Source organism: Mytilus trossulus, chromosome 10 (assembly GCF_036588685.1).
Source record: "Mytilus trossulus isolate FHL-02 chromosome 10, PNRI_Mtr1.1.1.hap1, whole genome shotgun sequence".
Lineage (NCBI taxonomy): Eukaryota > Metazoa > Mollusca > Bivalvia > Mytilida > Mytilidae > Mytilus > Mytilus trossulus.
Genome location: NC_086382.1, coordinates 42,909,866 through 42,929,343, shown reverse-complemented (window position 1 = coordinate 42,929,343; position 19,478 = coordinate 42,909,866). Strand labels below are relative to the sequence as shown.

General features: G+C 31.5%; 2 protein-coding genes across 2 annotated transcripts in view; one reads left to right on the top strand and one right to left on the bottom strand.

Moving 5' to 3' along the window:
* Nucleotides 1-248: 248 nt before the first annotated feature.
* Nucleotides 249-9,310, bottom strand: LOC134687394 (charged multivesicular body protein 1b-like). The gene is made up of 7 exons (XM_063547651.1): nt 9,152-9,310; nt 7,622-7,719; nt 6,573-6,719; nt 5,200-5,268; nt 3,232-3,383; nt 2,890-2,971; nt 249-908 (listed from the first exon to the last, which is right to left on the bottom strand). Exons 1-7 carry the CDS (start codon nt 9,156-9,158, stop codon nt 867-869), a joined length of 597 nt encoding a protein of 198 aa, XP_063403721.1. The 5' UTR covers nt 9,159-9,310; the 3' UTR covers nt 249-866.
* Nucleotides 9,311-10,684: 1,374 nt separating this feature from the next.
* The window catches only part of LOC134687392 (nucleolar pre-ribosomal-associated protein 1-like), a 64,102-nt gene continuing 55,308 nt past the window's right edge, over nt 10,685-19,478 (top strand). The window contains exons 1-5 of the mRNA XM_063547649.1: nt 10,685-10,886; nt 15,465-15,604; nt 16,678-16,965; nt 17,783-17,879; nt 18,660-18,742. Coding sequence (XP_063403719.1) covers nt 10,748-10,886; nt 15,465-15,604; nt 16,678-16,965; nt 17,783-17,879; nt 18,660-18,742 — 747 coding nt within the window. The 5' untranslated portion in view covers nt 10,685-10,747. The remainder of the gene's footprint in view (nt 10,887-15,464; nt 15,605-16,677; nt 16,966-17,782; nt 17,880-18,659; nt 18,743-19,478) is intronic.

Sequence of the window (19,478 nt, the reverse complement as noted above, 5' to 3'; positions counted from 1 at the left end):
TTTCAAAACTGAAAGGGAACTTACACCATTCCAAACAATTATATCAAATTTATTAAAATCCTATAATTCTGAAATTGGAAAACTAGAAATATTTTATAAGTGAGGGTGAGCTACCTTTTGTTCATTCTAATAACAGTGTTCAGTTTCTAGTAAGTTATTGCATTCAAAGCTGCTGCCTCCAGATAGTAATCCCTATATATCTTGCATTTTTCACTTTCAATACAGGGGAGACAAAAACTAAACCATCATAATAAATATGTACTTTATGTAACATTCACTCATACAACATGTCTAATATAACAAAGAGAAAATGTACAGACAAAATATTATTTGTACACAATTACATAATAAAACATTGTAAAATCATAATAATATGGACATTAAAAGTGTAATATGTGTATTTTTATTCAATCTACTTTCATTCCCATTTGAACAATAATAAAACATTAGATGATTATTTTGTCTTGGAAGGGTGTTTTTTTTAGTTTTTCATTTACATTGATTTTTCAAGACATAATTAAGACAAATATCATCTACTTCATGATGAAACTACATTTAGAGATAAACCAAGTTTTGTTTTATTACCAGTATATTGATTTGAATTTTTAATAACTAATAAGTCAGTGAAGAAAAGTCCAACAATATCTTTTGCCGAATATTTTCATAATATTTTGTAAAACAAATAATTGAATCTAGTTATCATTATAAAGCACCTTTTTAATTATTCTATGTTGCATAAACTTATCATGTAATAGATTTTGTATGAATCAGAAGATAAGTGTCTATGGAATTCACAGTTTTGATCTTTTGCTAGAAATGAAATATAATGCGCTATAATTATCCATGTTCCTATATCCATTATATCTTCACATCTGCCGTAATTTTGCCAGTCTATTTGATAATTCATCCTAAAAATAGAAATAATATTTTCATTAAACATCCAAATACAATGCAAACATTTCAGAAAAATAACTCTAGGTGGGATTTTTCTAAATTAATATTGGTGATCATTGGTGAAATATCTCTCTGTATATTCAAAATATTACGCACTTTATTATATAACTGGATTCTAAACCAAAATTATTGTCTGAATCATTCTGTTTCACAGTGAACTGTGTTTTAAGTTTTAACATACTTAAGATTTTTATCAAATTTTTTACTAAATATTTTCATAAATTTTTTTTTGAACATACATCTAATGTATTAAAGAACTTTTAGGTAAAGTCAATAATCAGAAAAATTTTAAATCAATTATTATGCCAGTCAAATGATTAAAGAAAAATACCAGACAGGGCAGTTATATGGTATCCCTGCATGCTATGGAAGGCATTGAAGCCAAAATAAGGATTTGTTTCTACAAGGGAGACAACTAGTTCTAACCAAGGCTTCCAAATTTTTTTTGAGCCAGCCGGACATTTTATATCTGATCCCGATTTTAATCCCTAAGACTAAGTCACAAAAGGCAATTATGGAAATCAGATGGCCATCCCAATGATTGACATTATATTAGAAAAAAACGATATTAAACTTTACTTCGATATGAATTTGATGTTCTGACGTAAACTGTTGAAATGTGCAGTGCATCATTCAAACTGTGCACATCAGTGTGCTCTTATATCTGCCTTAGACTCTTTATTTGTGCAAAATGACATTGTCAAAAACTTAATTTCATTTTCATAGCCACATTTCCCAAACCGGATGTTGACCTGACAATGGTAAAACATAGACCATAAACAGATACGTAAAATCCGTGTACATTTTACAAAGCACAACTGAGTGAAGAAGCTCTTTCAACGTTATTTCTTCAACAAAATACTTGGATGAACATCAAATACAGGTGTCAATGATAATTTAAGCATTTTTGAAGAAATGTAGGATGCATAATTAAATTTCCCACCTGTGCACATGCGCACACGTGTTCTTGTTCATACAACGTAGTTCTGATGATTTTTCATTTAAAACCTTTTTAATTTTTTCATCAAATCATGTTGATAACCTAATTTCTAAGAACTTAATTTTTTGGACTAAATCTAAAAGATAAAAACCGCCGAAATTATATTATACGAAAATAATTGTAAATAGACCGATCAATTTATGAATACAATGTCCGGTACTGAAAATAGTTTACCTGTCACCTGAACAGGTAGATTTCAGCCCGTCCAACAACTAATTAATCTTGATTAAAATTAGAAAGCATTGAAGTAGGGGTTGTTTTGATAGTAATTAATCATCATGTCACTTTTTATGACCGGAAATGTCTGGTTGTTAAAGGCAAAAGGTTAGGTCAAAAAGATTGTGAATTATATCAAAATGACTGAAAAATCCTTGAAAACAGTTTAACTAAAAATGAGATGACCGTTTCATGCTTTGCCCAGCCGGTCTTTTATTGAACATTATACAAATGACCGGAATATATGACCCTTTTGGAAGCCCTGGACTTCTAACAACATTATTGATCTTTGCCAAGCATTGCATTATCAGAACTTTTCTCTTCATTTATAAATTTCAATGACATAATCATGATAATGTTTCCCCATTACTCCACATTTGATCAAACTTGAGTTAACCTGAACTTAACTATAAATAAATTCAAATGTTATCAACACTACTCAAACACAAAGCCAAAATTGATCATATGAGGTCAGGGATTTGGTTGGAAGGCATTTTTATCCACCAAGACCATGCCTCTACATTTTTATTTAGAAATTAAATTTATCATTGTGTAATGTGTTTTGAACCCCACTGCCCCTTGAATATAAATATAAGTTGACTTAAAATTAAGCTTTTTAAACACCTTAATACAACAAATTCTACAAATGTTCTTGACCACTCATTACTTCTGATCAGAACAAATATTTAAGATCTTCTTTTATTTTACTATGAACCAACCTGTTCTGATGATGCTTGTGTTGATGATGCAGTCCCAATTGCTGACCCCTGAGCTGATGGTAGGTCCATATTTAACTCAAGTCTGCAATATAAAAAAATGTCAAACTTAATTATTCAAATTGAAGGGTCTTATTTTTATATTGAAAGTACTGACTTTAATTGTTCAGAAATGAGGCACAGAGGACTATGAATCTCAAACCTGATTTTGCCATGGCAAATTTTTTTAAATTTACGTTTTTTCTAAATTGTGTAAACAAACAGTTGTAAAGTAGACAAGAAAGGTATAAACATAAAATAAAGTATCTGCAAAAATAAGTTAGTTTGTAAGATTATCTCCCTTACCCTGCTTCATCTGCTACTTGTTGCATTAAGCCATCCACCTCTCCTTGTGGTGTGGTTAATGTTGAGGAATTACACATGGTGTTCTCCATTACTTGTGATTGCACATCTAAGTTCTCAAACTGGGTTTCAAATCTGTCCATTAACTGTGATACCTACAATGAAATATTTAGTCATCAGTTTTACTTCAGATTTGTCAAGATAATACAGTAAATACACACATGTTAACAATGTCAAAATTTTACTACTGGTACGTTTAAATACATAAATCACTTGTATATTACTAAACGCAATAGCAACTTACTACAGACTAATCAATTTCACTTCAACAACTTAATGATTGATTGGTGTTTAACACCATTTTCAGCAATAGTGTGCTGTGTGTTAAAAAACTTTGTGACAAGAGATGATATCAGCTTCCCAAATGTGAACTTTCCATTTCTAGGTAGCAACATTCCAGCAGCGCCTGCATAGTGAGTTTATATCTCCAAATTGAGACAATATTCCTGGGCTTGTATTTCCTATCATGATTTCCTTGATACAGAGTTGATGCTAACAAGGAAGCTATTAAACCAAGAGTTCCATATGGTGAAGTTGAAATCATCGCTTCCTGAAGATCATGGACGCCAAATTATACTATTTCCCATGTTTGTAATAACATGAGCAACACAATGGATGCTACATGTGGAGCAGGATCTGCTTACCCTCCCGCATCACCTGATATTACGCCCAGTTTTTGATTGGGTTTGCATGGTTTATATTGCTTAGTCTTTAGTTTTCTATGCTGTGTCCTGTGTACTATTATTTATCTGTTGGTGTTTTTCTTAGTTAGCCATGGCATTGTCAGTTTATTTTCCGTATTTGACTGTCCTTCTTGTATCTTTCACCCAACATTTGTTGCAGTCAGAATTTATTGTTGGAGGATGCAAGAGTGCTGGGAAAAAAACATCAACCTTTGACAGAAAAACTTAAAATCCTTATCAATTTAGACTGTAATCCAGTGCACCTAGCTACCATGTGCTGGGTTTGAACTCACAACCTCAGTGTTGACAGACTAAATTGATAGTTTAGTCTTAGATGCATGATTTTTTTCATTAGTTGTTAGTGGCTTTAAACTAGCTGACAGATAACTGTGAGTACTCTCAGATCTGTTCCTAGTGTCTTTTTGTTGTAGGGATGTACAAGTACACCGCCACATCCACTTGTATTTTTGTCCAACTGAGGAGTTAAGCCTTTTTCAACTGATTTTCATAGTTCTTTTTTATGGTGTCCTATTATACCACTGTCCAGGTTAGGAGAGGGTTGGGATCCTGCTAACATGTTTGACCCTGCCACATTATTTATGTATGCGTCTTTCCCAAGTCAGGAGCCTGTAATTCTATGGTTGTTGTTTGTTTATGTGTTACATATTTGTTTTTCGTTCATTTGTTTTATATAAGTAAGGCAGTTAGTTTTCTCGATTGAATTGTTTTACATCGTCATAATGGAGCCTTTTAAAGCTGACTATGTGGTATGGGCTTTGCTCATTGTTGAAGGCCGTATGGTGACCTGTAGTTGTTAATGTCTGTGTCATTTTGGTTTCTTGTGGACAGTTGTCTCATTGGCAATCATACCACATCTTCTGATTTATAGTGATACATAAGTTTGATGGTTCATACACAGAAGCCCCTATAACTTCATGACAAAACTTTCTAAATCATTACCATTCTAACACAATTTGTATCATATAGTTTGATGTTACCATTCTGCTTCTGCAATACAACTACTTTTTACACTACTGCCTCAATATCTGTTATTCCCAGGAAAATTAGTTTTAACTAATGGGATTATCCTCTTGAAATAAAGATTATTTATTTTATAAAACTTGTTTTATCCTACCACCTCTGTTATACGACTAGTTTTTTGCATACCACATCTGTTATATATTTATCATCTAGTAGTCTCTATTAAACTGCTTGGTTCCAACCTTACCTTTTCTAAATTCATAGATTTCATTGCAGATTCCATAGACTTCACAACACCTGCCATAGATCCTGTCACCTGAATATTATACAAAATATTTTGTTAGAAAACAAAAATAAATCAGCATTTTTTCTATCATAAAGAGGCATAACTCATGAACTGTCAAAGTACATGTAAGACCACCCAATTTTAAACAAAATATGTATTATGTGGTGATTAACATTGTGTATAAGTTTGATAACAATTGGTTGAGACAAACTTAAGTTAGAGAACAGATAGGAAAAAGTCAGCAATTTTCCATTTGTAAAGGGGCTTGACACTGAAGACGTATAAATTTGTGATGCCATCCAAATTCAAACTTAATCTGTGTTTTGTGCTTAAAAGCATTGTGTATAAGTTTCATAACATTTGGATGAGACAAACTTAAGTTAAAGACAGTTATTTTAAAAGTGCTTCAATTTGTAAAGGGGCATAACTCTAAAATGTTAAAAGTAATGTCATCAAATTTCAATTTTGATCTGTGTTTTGTTGTACACAGTGTACTGTGGATTTATTAATATTCGTTGGATACAAATTTTCGTGTAGGCTTGGTTACAACCACGAAATTCAATATCCACAAACATGCAAGTCTTCATCAAACCACAAAAACTTGGTAATGACGAAAATGAATGAATCCACAGTTATAAGCATTAGGTATAAGGTTACATTTCATTTGATTCAGTTGAGTCAAACAAATGTTAGAGAACGGTTACATATTTCAGGATGTACAGATCAATAGACAGACTATATATATATATAGCTACATTCCCAATTTCCATTCTCAATTTTATTTTTACAGAGAGACAAGGGTAAAACTTAATGCCTCTCTGCTACTGGGAAGACATAAAAATATTAGCGAGCTTCTGATCAATAATAGTGGATTCATTTATATACATGAGTACCAATTTTGTTGGTTGAATTGAAATTGTATTTTTGTGGATTTTTTATTTCAAAGTTTTGTCAAAGTAAAGTCTTTATATATAATCCCTATGAAAATTTATACTTTGTTGAACATTTAAACTTGTGGTTCCCAAATACATTGATATACCCATGAAATCAACACACATTGGTACCCAACAAGTAAGATCGAACTACAATATCATAATTGTAGCTGTTCATATAGAATACTTTTAATACATGTATTTTAAAAAGTACTTTTTTAAGATGAGTAAAATGGAATGACCCTATAGTTCCAATAGTTCTTAAATATGTCATGTATGTTACTGGATAAGTTGTGTCTGAAGATGACTGAGTACATGTATATACATGATATATTTCAAAAACTTGATTCATGAACGTTGCCTGTCAGGTTTGTATTTTTTTTTTAAATCAATGTTTATTACCTGTTTTGTGGTTAAAGCTGTCTGGACTCGAGCAGCTACAGCATCAATTCTAGCACTCATTCTACGATAATTAAGTGCTTGGTTCTTTTGTCGTATGGCACTTTCTGCATGGATTTTGGCCCCCTCCATGTTACCTTTCTGAATTGCCTATATTTTCAAATATAAAAACTCTCATTAAACATGTTAAATTTAAAACTACATCAATATAAACACAATTTTAAACTTCCTTTCATATATATATGCACATGCTGGGCTTCTTTTCTCTGTGGTGTTAATTTTATAACTCAAACTACAGCAATGTAAACACAATGTTACACTTCATTTCATGCTGAGTATCTTCTTTTCTCTGTGGTGTACATGTAAATTAAATACCTTTTGTTGTTGACCATGTATAGATCTAGAACTCTTTTAAAACAAGTTTAAAATACATTATGTTGTTTGATACTATATATGACATACAAACAAATCTTTATCATATATATATACAATGTAATTGTTTTTTCAATGTTTTTTGTATACGTCTTCATAAATCAGGCCATTGCTTTTCTTGTTTATTTTTTTTTCTTTTTGTCAGACAAGGCATTTGATACATTTGTACTTGCATTGCTATAAATACATGTATTCAAAACATAAAAAAGAATATTTGGTATGATTGCTAATGAGACAACTCTCCACAAAAGACCAAATGACACAGAAATTAACACCTACATGTATACATTCTATAGGTCACTGTACGGCCTTCAAACATGAGCAAAGCCCATACTGCATAGTCAGCTATAAAAGGCCTGTAAATTACAAATGTATAACAATTCAAACAAGAAAATCAAAGGTCTATATTCATGTCAATTATTATGACGAGGGTTTTGCTCATTGTTGGAGACTATACAGGGCCCTTTAGTTGCTACCATCTATGCATTTCGTATCTGGAGAATAGTTAGTTGCCACATAGCCATGGACAATTTTACAACTTCTTCTTACATAAATTTCATAATGCAATCATGATCATTTGCATGTATGATAAAATAAAATCTATAGATGTTATGGTTTACCTTTTTCAACTTTGTCTTTTCTTCTCTTTCTGACTTTTCACTTTTTTTGGCATTTCTCTCAAGATCTTTGGCAGCAAATTTAAGATTAAATAAATGTTCTGAACATAAATTAAGGAAAATATAACAAATACAAAAAATTTATGAGAATTGATTTAAAACAAATGAATGAATATATAATAGTCAGAACATAATCAGAACATCTAGCATGTCTAGATCTGTAATCCAATGTCATCATGACATGAATGTAAAAAGGCAGTTATTTCGACATTTTATCCATTTGCAAAGTCTGAGATGGCAAAGAATAATACAAAAGGTATAAAATATACTGTCATTTTTATCATTTCAAGTTTTGTTGATTAGGAATGTCCCCTATAATTACCTACATGTACAATTGTAAGTGAATTTTTTTGTAACAAGATTTCCAGATCCTTTTTCTCATCTAAGCTTCATGTCAGTCAAATCATGCAATAACTGTCTATATTACATTTGTACATGCCTAAAGCCTGTAAAGATCCAGGTTCATGAAGTAGATCTCATTGGGGTCCAAGCATGACGCGGGATTGCAAATCTTTTGTAAGTGCGACACGTGAAAATCATTGTGCCATGGAAAAATAGGACTTGCAGGACACAGGAAATTACAAAGAGAAAAGAATTGCTTATGTACATAGTCGAAGCAGGATACCGAAATCAGACGAAACAATAAGGGGGATCCCAGGTCAGAACCCCCCCCCCCCAAATGGGACCCCCTTGAAGGACTTGCCCCTAGATAACCTGGCTAAACTTGCCCATATGTAAAGCTAGAAATATATATCCTTGGTCCCCTACTTTATATGAAAATGAAATTTATTGCATCTCACATAAAAGTGACTAGCATTGCACTCAAACTCCTGGCTGAAACAACTGTTGTTTACCTTTTTACACACTAAGACAATACACCTTATCGCTATTTGTCCGCCATTACTGGACATCACACAGGGTCCTGTAAAATTTTGACGTCATAATTCAAAATATCTGACACCACAATGGAAAAGTGATTGTTGTATGACGCCAATAGTTCAAGCGGAACAGATTCTCGGGTCAAGCGGAAATACAAAAATGTAGCGATAAGGTGTATGTATGACATTCCCTTTAGAATACACCTTATCACTATTTGTCCGCCATTACTGGATATCACACAGGTTCCCGTAAAATTTTGTCGTCATAAAACAAAATATCTGACGCCACAATGTCAATGGAAAAGTGATTGTTGTATGCGTCAGCCGGCCGAGTAGGCTCATTATAGTAATAGCGATATTAAGGTGTATTATCAATCAGTGAGCTAAGGTGCCCTTTTCATGACTGGCTTCCATTTTGAAAACCAAGCTGGAATAAAGTAATACTCTTTGTGGGAATAATATCCATTTATTAGCCTGGGGATCTTCCCAAACTTGTAAAACTTACTTCCGTTGTACAACATTTAAAAATACAACAAAACTCGATATCTTTCTTGAAACTTAGACACAAATTTTCTTTATTATTTATAAAGGATACTGTCCATTTTGTCTGTGTATAATTCTGGAACCCTAGTTTGTCAAAATAAGATTTATAAAATGACTTTTTCTCTTGTGATCCTGTGTTGTTTTTGTTCGTGATGTCATTCAAGTCGTGAGTAATATCTGGAACGATTGCTGGTTCTTTTCTAATTTTAGAAACAAATTATTGGGTCTCACTAATTAGCGACAAGAGGCGTCAAAAAGCGACAAGAAGCGACAAGAAGAATAATTTCCGCGACACATTTTTAATATACGGGCAGAAATAAATTGATTATTCTTATTATTATATTGATAGGTGAAGAAATTAAACATTTGTAAGGCAAAGGAAATGTAAACGCTATAAAATGAAAATAAAAACAAAGATTTGTCACCTTCCCTCCCGGGGGGGCCACTTCAAACTTTTTTGGGTAGGGGTGAGCAGCTGAGACATCAAGTACCCCACCCTTTTCATATATTTTGTTTATCAAAAATATATACCTTTTCATATATTAATAAACAAAAAACAGACCTATAGATATATTTGGATATTTTTCATCTTCTGACACATTAGAGTTTACAAAAATTTTGAGGTCCTGCTCATTTTACGTTTTTGTTTAGAAGCAATGCAGTCGCGATAATCACACATTGCTTTTCCAATAAATTCTTCACTCTTCTTTTTGCCAGTGCTATTTGCCCCTTTTATAACTTTAATTATGAAGAAATTTCAATTTGAAAAGATAATAGATAATGTTTTATCAGATAAAATGTTTTATCAGATAATTGTAGTAACACTAGATAGTATCACTTTAACTGTGTTTACGTATACATTAATTAAAAACTGATTTGTCGTTCCCTTTTGAAGGACGCTGACAATATGCTATGGAATTTCTTCTAATGTTTCATGTATGCAAACCTTTCAATGTTAATGAGGTGGAAATGTCAAAATGATTGGATTTATTGCTCCTATATCTAACCTCAGTGGAAATACTACATTGAATAAATACAGTTTAATTGGTTTGACAAATAGCTGATGCATTTACCACTGTGGTTTAACCGCATTAAAAATAAACAGGAACATTTGATTAGTTTCAGATACTTATAATATATATATAGCAAGTGATAATATCAACCTATTGATATATTTAATCTGAATTTCTCACCCTTTTCATATATCATGATGCATGAAATAGTGACCTATTCCAGCGGCTCATCCCTACCAGTCATTACATAGGAAGTGGCCCCCCCGAGCCTTTACCTAGTAATAAAATATCATGTAAATAAATGTAGTGCTGGTGCTAAACTATAAAAATTAGATCTAAGTTTCATTTTTTTCTATCAATATTAACTTTACTGCCGTTAAAATTGTTTTTCTTTTGCATATTCTTTTAATATTTATTTGGAATAAGTAATTTTAATAAAAAAAAATGTTTTCTTGCCGCTTTAGTTTCTTGTCGCTTCGTGTCGCTAATATTATTCTTCTTGTCGCTTCTTGTCGCTTCTTGTCGCTAAAATTCTTTTTGTGGCTAATTAGTGAGACCGAAATTATTCGGAACTAAAAAACGACAGATAACTCTAGAGATCATTAGAAAGGAGGAAATGAAAATCACATGTGAGCATGAAGGATAAAACTCTAAATAAGAGAAAATCAGATTCGACTGTTATTAAATCACCCAAAAAGAAGAAGACAGAAAAAGATGAATACACAGAAGTTCATTTCAAAGTTGAATTAAAAGATCCCATCACCACATTCTTAGGTTAGACCAAAAAATATTTGTTTTGAACTTGAAGTCTTGATGGTCTCACTGATAAATTATTTATTGTCAATAAGAAACAATTAAGCTCTATGTTAAGTATATGAATAAGATGTTGTGTGATTCCCAATGAGGCAATTCTTTACAATAGATAGATCAAATTACACATTAATTTAAGTCTGCCAATCTGTTTTACGGTTTGTCTGGGCGATTTTTTTTTGGACATTTTCTACTAAATGTTCAACAGAAAAATCTGAAAAAAATTGTCTGACCGAACGATTTTTTGTCTGACATTTCTTCGGTCAGACAGAGTTTGGAATACACTGAGAAATTAGCAACTATAAATAATTCTAATGCAACAACGTTTGTAACGTTCATTTTGATTGGATAACATCACTTTCTTACATGGCATCAATTGACAATTGATGCTATGTAAGTAAGTAAGTAAGTAAGTAATTTTTATTGGTTTAAAATCCAAAATTACAGGATTGATATCAAAACAATACAAATTTGTTATACACAAGCATACAAACATATATATATATATCATACCAAATTTATAAACATTATATGAGGAGGTGGTACCACAAAGTTATTAAGTGCTTAATAGAGCATTTCTAGAAATGTACATGTCGCTTATAAATTTAACAATAATTCTAATTATATCAGTCTCAACACACGTATACAAAAATTTAAATCTTGCTTCATTAGTCATATTGAAAAAAGAGGGAACTATTTCACTAATTCTGGAAAACAGTTGGTCTCTAATTATATTTAATTTTGTACATTTTAAAGTGAAATGAAATTCATCTTCTACTTCTAAGAGACACAAAGGACAAATTCTTTCTTCTACAGGGGTTTTAGTGTGACGCCCTTGTTCAATTCTAAGAACACTATTACTAATACGAATTTTAGCAAAATGCCCTATTACTTTTCTGTCTATATTTAACAATAAATAGGTTTCCAATTTATAATTTTCTTTAAGCTGTCTATATGTTCTCAGCTTATTACCATGTACTGATTTATTATCACAAAATATATTTTCTTTCCAATAATTAAGATATCTATCATTAAGTTTGGTATGAATTGCATATAATAAACGCTTTTTTGAAATAGTATCATGATTTTTCCAAACATGTGAAAAATTTAATGTAGCAAGTAACTGTTCAATCTTTTTAGCAAATCCATTGGTTAATTGCAGGTTGGAACAATATACATCTTTTAGTAAACAATTGTTATCAGATTTTATGACATGCAACCAGAAGCCAATTGACATGAGACGTACGCGCAAGCGCAGACGGCAAATGACAGATTTTAAATACATGTTTTAACGGTTTTTTTTGTCAGTTTCATTAGAATGGAGATAACAATATTGTATTTTAAGCTCCGACGGTATCAATTTGGGATTTGATGGTCGCAAAAACCCGTTTACTGTCTCCGCTAACGCCTCGCCAGTAAAATTAATTTGCGACCAGCAAATCCATAATTGATGCCGTCGGAGCTTAAAATACAATACAGTTATCTCCTAACTATGACGTCTTGAAAGGCTATTGTACTTTTTTGCTTCGACACCTTACAGGGATGCTGATGCTGTAAAGTATCAAAGCAAAAAAGTATAATAGCTTTTCAAGACGTCATAATTATAATAGGATACAGTGAGGCTGTCAAATGGACAAAAGTAAAAACAGCTACATGTAACAAAAACGCAATGGACATTGCCAGGTACAGTACAGGTAGGGACTTATTTTTATGGATGCCTTAATCCGTCTAGATGTCAGACTGGTCGGACAGTTGTCCCAGTGTAATAAACACCTGCTGTGCAATATCCAAGTGGAAGGTTGTAAATCAATCTGTACCAGCTTGATTAGAATTAAATTTTACCTGTACAGATATATTAGTATTTATGGAGAATAGATAAATGTAAATATTGTTTTGTATTCAAAGAGAAAGAGTTGAAATTAAAATTGAATATATTTTAAAGAATTTAAATAAAAAATTAGATAGAAGAATTAAAATTAAATATCATGAATATGGGATATTTTTTTCTTATAATTTGAAAACAAAATAAAGACAATTTTTAACAATATATTGTGTTGCCAATTATTACAATAGTTTTGTGCCAATAAACTATTTTGTATTTGCATTTGTATTTGTTAATATTTGTAAATATTTCATCTTATTCAAAATAATAAGCCTAATAACAACCAAGACTGTTTTCAATCGAAGTTTAAATCAAATTGTTGAGACATCAATCCCGTAAATTCTACGAGTTTTCGTTGATGGTTATATTATTTCCCCCTTTTAACGTCCTGTTCCTTTATATGTAATTATTAGAAACACAATTTTTAGTATAAGGACAACCAAGGATCTGTATCACTATACAAATCCTTGGGACAACATATCGTATTTATAAAATATGTATATAGGCATTGTGAATAAAGTTATTTTCCTTTGATATAACTTTCCCCGTTGGAGCCTCTACATCAATTCACACCTATTAATCATTTCTCGCAAGTAAAACATTTTGGTCAGACAGATCACTCATGCTTTCTGTTTTGACATATTTCCCGTTAATCTCTTTGAAAGTCAAACAATTGGTTTCTTTAAACACAATATTTATAACGCCGTGATCATATTTTGATTCCAATTTTTTTATTTTACAAAAAATTGTTGACCCTCTATTTTCATGTCTGAAATATCTAATGAAAATCGCTGGTGTTTTTATTATAAATATATTTTACGAATTGTATCAATCGATACACGAAAATCAAAATTTAACTTTATATAGTTTTATTGAATAAATGCACAAAATTTCCCCCCAATGGGGTTGAAGGCTAGTCGTACTAGTCGTAATCAGCTGTCTTTACTTTTTCGTCGTACTTCTAGTCATTCTTAAGGTCGCGCAGTCGGTATAAATTAAATGGATGTTGTATTATTTCCTTAGTTTAAAGGAGGTCTCCAAATAGATTATTTAAATCGGAATCCGGGAAATGACTGATAAAAATAAAACAAAAAATAGTTAAAGAAGACTAAATCTTGTTTTGATTAATCGATTAAATTTCTTAATTCTGGTCAATCGATCAAGAGCCTCAAAACTAACGCACAATACTGTCAATCACTCCACATCAAATTTATTCATGAATGGATTTTCCCACGGTCGTTCAGTAAGGTCACCTGTGTTTACTGTTACGACATTTCCCGCCATATAAAAATCTCGTGCAGTGGACAAAATCGATCTTTAATATCTTTTATTAGCATTCAATATTATTGTGCGTGGAGTCAAGTTAAAGTTCAACCACGTGCACACGCTGTTGATTACTAATATGTGTATCATGGAATTGTCTTTTCACAGCACATTTTTCTTAATAGATTGTTGTTAAAAATATATAACATACAAGTTTCCTTTTTTACATGGATTGTGGTAAATTAATATTATGTAATTAAGTTTCAACACTTTCGGGATCTGGAATATTTTTTTTAGCGATGTCAGGATTTAGATTTATTTAAATACGGGACCTTGGGACTTCGTGTTTTTAAGCCCGGGATGTCGAGATCCGGACCCTATTTACCCCCTACCCTCAAATGCAGATCAATTATATTAATTTAGCATAATGAACAAACACGGAAATCTTAAAATAAACTCAAGAATCAATATCTTCTTCTAGTGTTATTATTTGCGTTCTATTTTAGTTATACATCTCCAACTTTGAAGTTTCGGACAATATTTGTTTACAGTAAAAAGTAAAATCTACAAAGAATCATCAAGCTACTAATAATATACAAGTATTGCTCACTGTAATTATTTTTATCTCGGAACTGACACAACACAGACTGAATATTAAATTCATAATATAGAAATATTTTGCATGTGACCGCGTCAAACTAACACTTGAGACAGCATTCTGCTTATCAATGGATTTACGAGTAAAACAAAAATGACCGTAAGCTTCCAGAAATAGAATACATGTAAAAATATTTATGTTTGAAATTTTATGCAAACAAATAAGAAAAAGATACACAAAAAACAAAAAATAAACAACAAGGAACACAGAATAAAAATAAATTTGAGGAACAAATTAGAAAATAAATAGCAGTTGAAATATAAAAACCATAATTAAAAAAATAGGCTATTTTTATTAAAACAAAGTTTTCTCCAGTACTTCACCTGTAAAAATAATTTATGTCAAATACGATGTAATCAATAAAGTGACTGAGAGGTTAAAATTACAGGTAACCTGATTCTGAAATCAGTGAACCGTAATTCTAGCAGCACGGATTAAGATGAAAGGACAAATATATTGCCAATCACACCTGGATCTGTTGATTAATGACCATACTACCTACCATAAAAATGTCTGATTATTCATATCCGACTTGACGGATTAAGACATCCATAAAAATAAGTCCCTACACGTACTGTATTGTACATCCAAACAATAAAAAGACACCAAGTACAGATTGCTATGTACTAGCAGTTATTGAATATATGCCCTCCATAAAATGGATCCAAATTTGTGTGAAAAAATGTGTAATAAACAATTCTACCTATGATATGAATATTTAATTTATATGGTTTCTTAGCTTTAGACAAATTCCATGATGCTGCTGACAAGTTTTTAGAGGGAGAAGGATATGACATCGTAGCAGGTTACTGTAGATCATCAGAAGAATGTACAGAAATATTGCAACTGTTAGAAGGAGGGAAAAGAAAACCATCAGAGGTATTGTACAATATTTTACATTTATCATATATTTAGTATAAGTACATGAAATAGCTTGTGTTTTTATGCCCCATTTATGGGCATTATGTTTTCTGGTCTGGGTGTCTGTTGGTCCGTGTGTTTGTTTGTTCGTTCCGTTTCAGGTTAAAGTTTTTGGTCAAAGTAGTTTTTGATGATTATTGAAGTTGAAAAGTCCAATCAACTTGAAACTTAGTAAACATGTTCCCTATGATATGATCTTTCTGATTTTAATGCCAAATTAGAGATTTTATTCCATTTTCACGGTCCACTGAACATAGAAAATGATAGTGCAGATGGAGCATCCATGTACTGGGGACAAATTTTTGTTTACAGTCTGATCATGCTGATAAAAGCATTGAATTTGCTTGAATTTCCTATTTTCTGAAATGGTGTTTAGCAGGGTGATATCAAAAATTTATCACATGCTTCATCTAAATACATTATCACATGCCTTTCCGTAATGTTATCACATGGCATTCTGGCAATTTACTCTGCTGCAAATTCTGGAAAATACACCTCAATGGTAGGATTACTGTGAAAACTTAAAAAAGTTAGATATAAAACAATTATAAGGGAACAGGAAAATATATAACATTGTATAATGTACATGTAAATGCCCCAAAAAATTGGTACAATAATTGAATTTTCAAAGTTTTCAGCATAATTTAAAAAGTTACTTTACAAAATTGTTGACCTTTCAAAAACAGTGTTCATTAGAAATATGTTTTGTTGATTTTTTAATCATCTATACAAAAATATATTATACTTTTTGTTCTCCTCTGTTGTTGTATATAATAGAAAGATTTCAAATTGAATGCATTACATTTATTGTATTACCCAGAGACAATGTGTAATAAACAAACATACAGCAATACTCACAATAAACTCAGTTTAAGAGAAGTCTGATGTTAGAATAGGTAATAGAAGAAACTAGGCAAAGGGGCAATGATCAACATAAATTGATACAGTACTTCTTGTAGTTACTGACAGACCTCTACTAAATTAAATAGTTAACAAAATTAGAATAATGAAATTTGTATTTTGATTTACAGCTACAGTTGATATTTGAAGCTTTAGAATGCATTTTGATTCGTTTGGTTGACGATTTGTCCAAGTATCAGTCTGTTGGACATACGATTGTAAAGAAGATATGGGGTTCCCATACTGGTTCTTTATACTCCAGTTTGTCACAGAGGAACAAGGCCAGTCAGATCAAAACAACGCTGAAACTGTTATCAGCTATGACAATGCTAGGAGAGACTTCAGCTAGAGCCATCCTTACACAGATTGACTTTAGTAATCCTAACATACAGTTGTTATATGGGAGAAGAGATAGAAAGGTTAGTTCCAATCATGTTGGCAGAACTATGGTTTGATTTCCCTCTTACATACAGGATTTAGAATTTTAGTATCAAGGCAATTTAAGCATTGTCACTAGTTGCCATGGTAATTGTTGTGGCAGAAGCAAATAAATAAAATCTTATAGCACACTTTATATATAACATGACTCATGAGTAACAAGAGTTATTTAGAACAGGTTGAATATAAAGTTAACTAAGGTAAAATTTAAATTCCTAACCCTATTAATTATATAAGCTATATATATTTATGAAACCAAGGTGGTCGTGTTGTCTAGCGCACCAGATACAGTGCAGGCGATTTGGTGTCACAATATCTCAGTAGCATGGGTTCGAATCCTGGCGAGGGAAGAACAAAAATAATTGTGAAAGAAAATTTACAGATCTAACAATGTTGGGTTGATGTTTAGACGAGTTGTATATATATATTAATCATGTAGATGAACAATAGTTACTTAAATTGACAAAGGGATATCAGAGTAACGACAAGCATCTGTTATCTTACATTACCTTTATGTTTTCCCATATTTTTGTGGGTCTTTGAGAGTGTAACTTTCAAAAATATAAACATACAGTCTTTATTTTTTTTAACATGTTTAATGAATACAACGAGATGTGGCAGCAGCCTAACAACATTATAAGACAGAGTAAACTTGATGTGCAAGAAGACAAGAATATTTATAACATGATAGATGTACAAAAAATATAGCAGATTCTCAAAAAATTGAAAAATCTTTCTTCTAGTTGTCTGATCATATTATAAGATATATTTATTACCCTTAAATTTTATTTTTTTCAGGATCCACAAGATGTACGGACTTGTATGATTCATTTTGTTCTAGGTTTTCTGTTGTCAGGAAGTGATAGTGTTATAAGACAACTCATGGATTTGAAAGGTAGATAAGTAATCAGTATAATGAAAAAAATATTAGAAAATATATACCAACAGGGCTGATTGTGGTAGGGGGGAAATAAATTGAAGTACCGAACAACCATTGGTGAAAAAATAAACAAAAAGACAAATTGTTCCCAGAAATTATCACAGAAAAATTAAATATTATGAAGGTGACAACAGTGATGAAGCCAGGGCTCTCTGTCAAAAGTTACTCATTACAAAATTTGAGCTAGAAAACTTAATCCAGTATTTTGATTGGTTGATTTCTGATTCTGAGTATGACAAGCATACATTTTTGGCCAGGGAGGTTTAAATAACTCTTTCTGTAATAGTGACATCTGCCATGCCTGAATCAATAAAAAAATCACTGTTACATTGAATGAGTATGGATTTTTTTTTTCGATATGTTATATGAGTGGGGTATCCTTGGCACAACATTGCATTTAATTCTTGTTCTCGTTAGAATTTCCATGTTTAAAATAAATAAGGTTATTTGATAACCTATAAATTAATAGAATTGTTTTAATATTTTTTGTTATTGTGAAAACTGGGACTAGAAAGGTTTTGCCAAAATTAGTGGAACTTATATAGATATTGATGTTGGGATCTTTGACATTGTGAAAAAAATAACATTCTTTAATCCCTTTAGGTGTAATCTGAACATGTGTGAAGCAATGAATTTGTCAATTATGTGTTTATCTTCTAGCTATAAATAACATAAAACTACAGGAAGATTATTGTATATCTATGAAATGGATAATCAGTGATTTGTGTATTTCAGATTTTTCCAGTGGCTTGTTTAGTGGTCTATGTTATGACAATATAGAAACAGTACAGCTTGTTCTTAATACATTACTGGAGAAGGTAATAGTTTACTAATAAATTAAGTATACACTATGTTAAACTACTTGTTATAGGAGATAGGTCAACAATAATTCTTGAAGCACCAATTAACCAGTTTTATAACTCATTTCATAAACATGCTTTCATGAACTTGATAAACATGAATAACGATATAGTATATCATGTATATAGTTGTAAATAAGGTGTTCGATTATTTTTTCTATCAACTCATTCCCCTAGTTTAATTCAGGGGTTCAATAAGGGTGTGAATGGTATAAGGTCTAGAGTCTTTTGGGATTTATAAATCAAAGCTCGGCATCTGAAAGTGAAAGGTCATGCTTTAAAAATTATTCTCATGAGTACTATTGAAAAGTCAAATGACTTGGATTTCAAACACTTAAATCAAAAGGGTATGGACTTTAGACTTGTTTGATGTCCATAAAATTCAGTTCATTACCATTAAGTGGCATGAGTAGAGGTGATCAGGCCAGATGATGTAATGCTTAGAACTCATTATTTGCAAACCCCCAGAAGAGGACAATAGTACCTTATGTATTTGGCTCAATATTATGTGAAATCTGGTATGAAAAAAGAAGATGTGACATGATTGCCAATGAGACAACTCTCCACAATGACACAGAAATTAACAACTATAGATCACCGTATGGCCTTCAACAATGCACAACGCCCATACTGCATAGTCAGGACAGGCCCTAAAATGACAAATGTAAAACTATTCAAATAAGAAAACTAACAG

Coding starts and splice junctions, on each gene's coding strand:
- LOC134687394 (XM_063547651.1), bottom strand. Junction 6,720..7,621: donor AAAAGACAAAGTTGAAAAAG/GTAAACCATAAC, acceptor TTGAAAATATAG/GCAATTCAGAAAGGTAACAT. Junction 909..2,889: donor CACAAGCATCATCAGAACAG/GTTGGTTCATAG, acceptor TTCTATTTTTAG/GATGAATTATCAAATAGACT.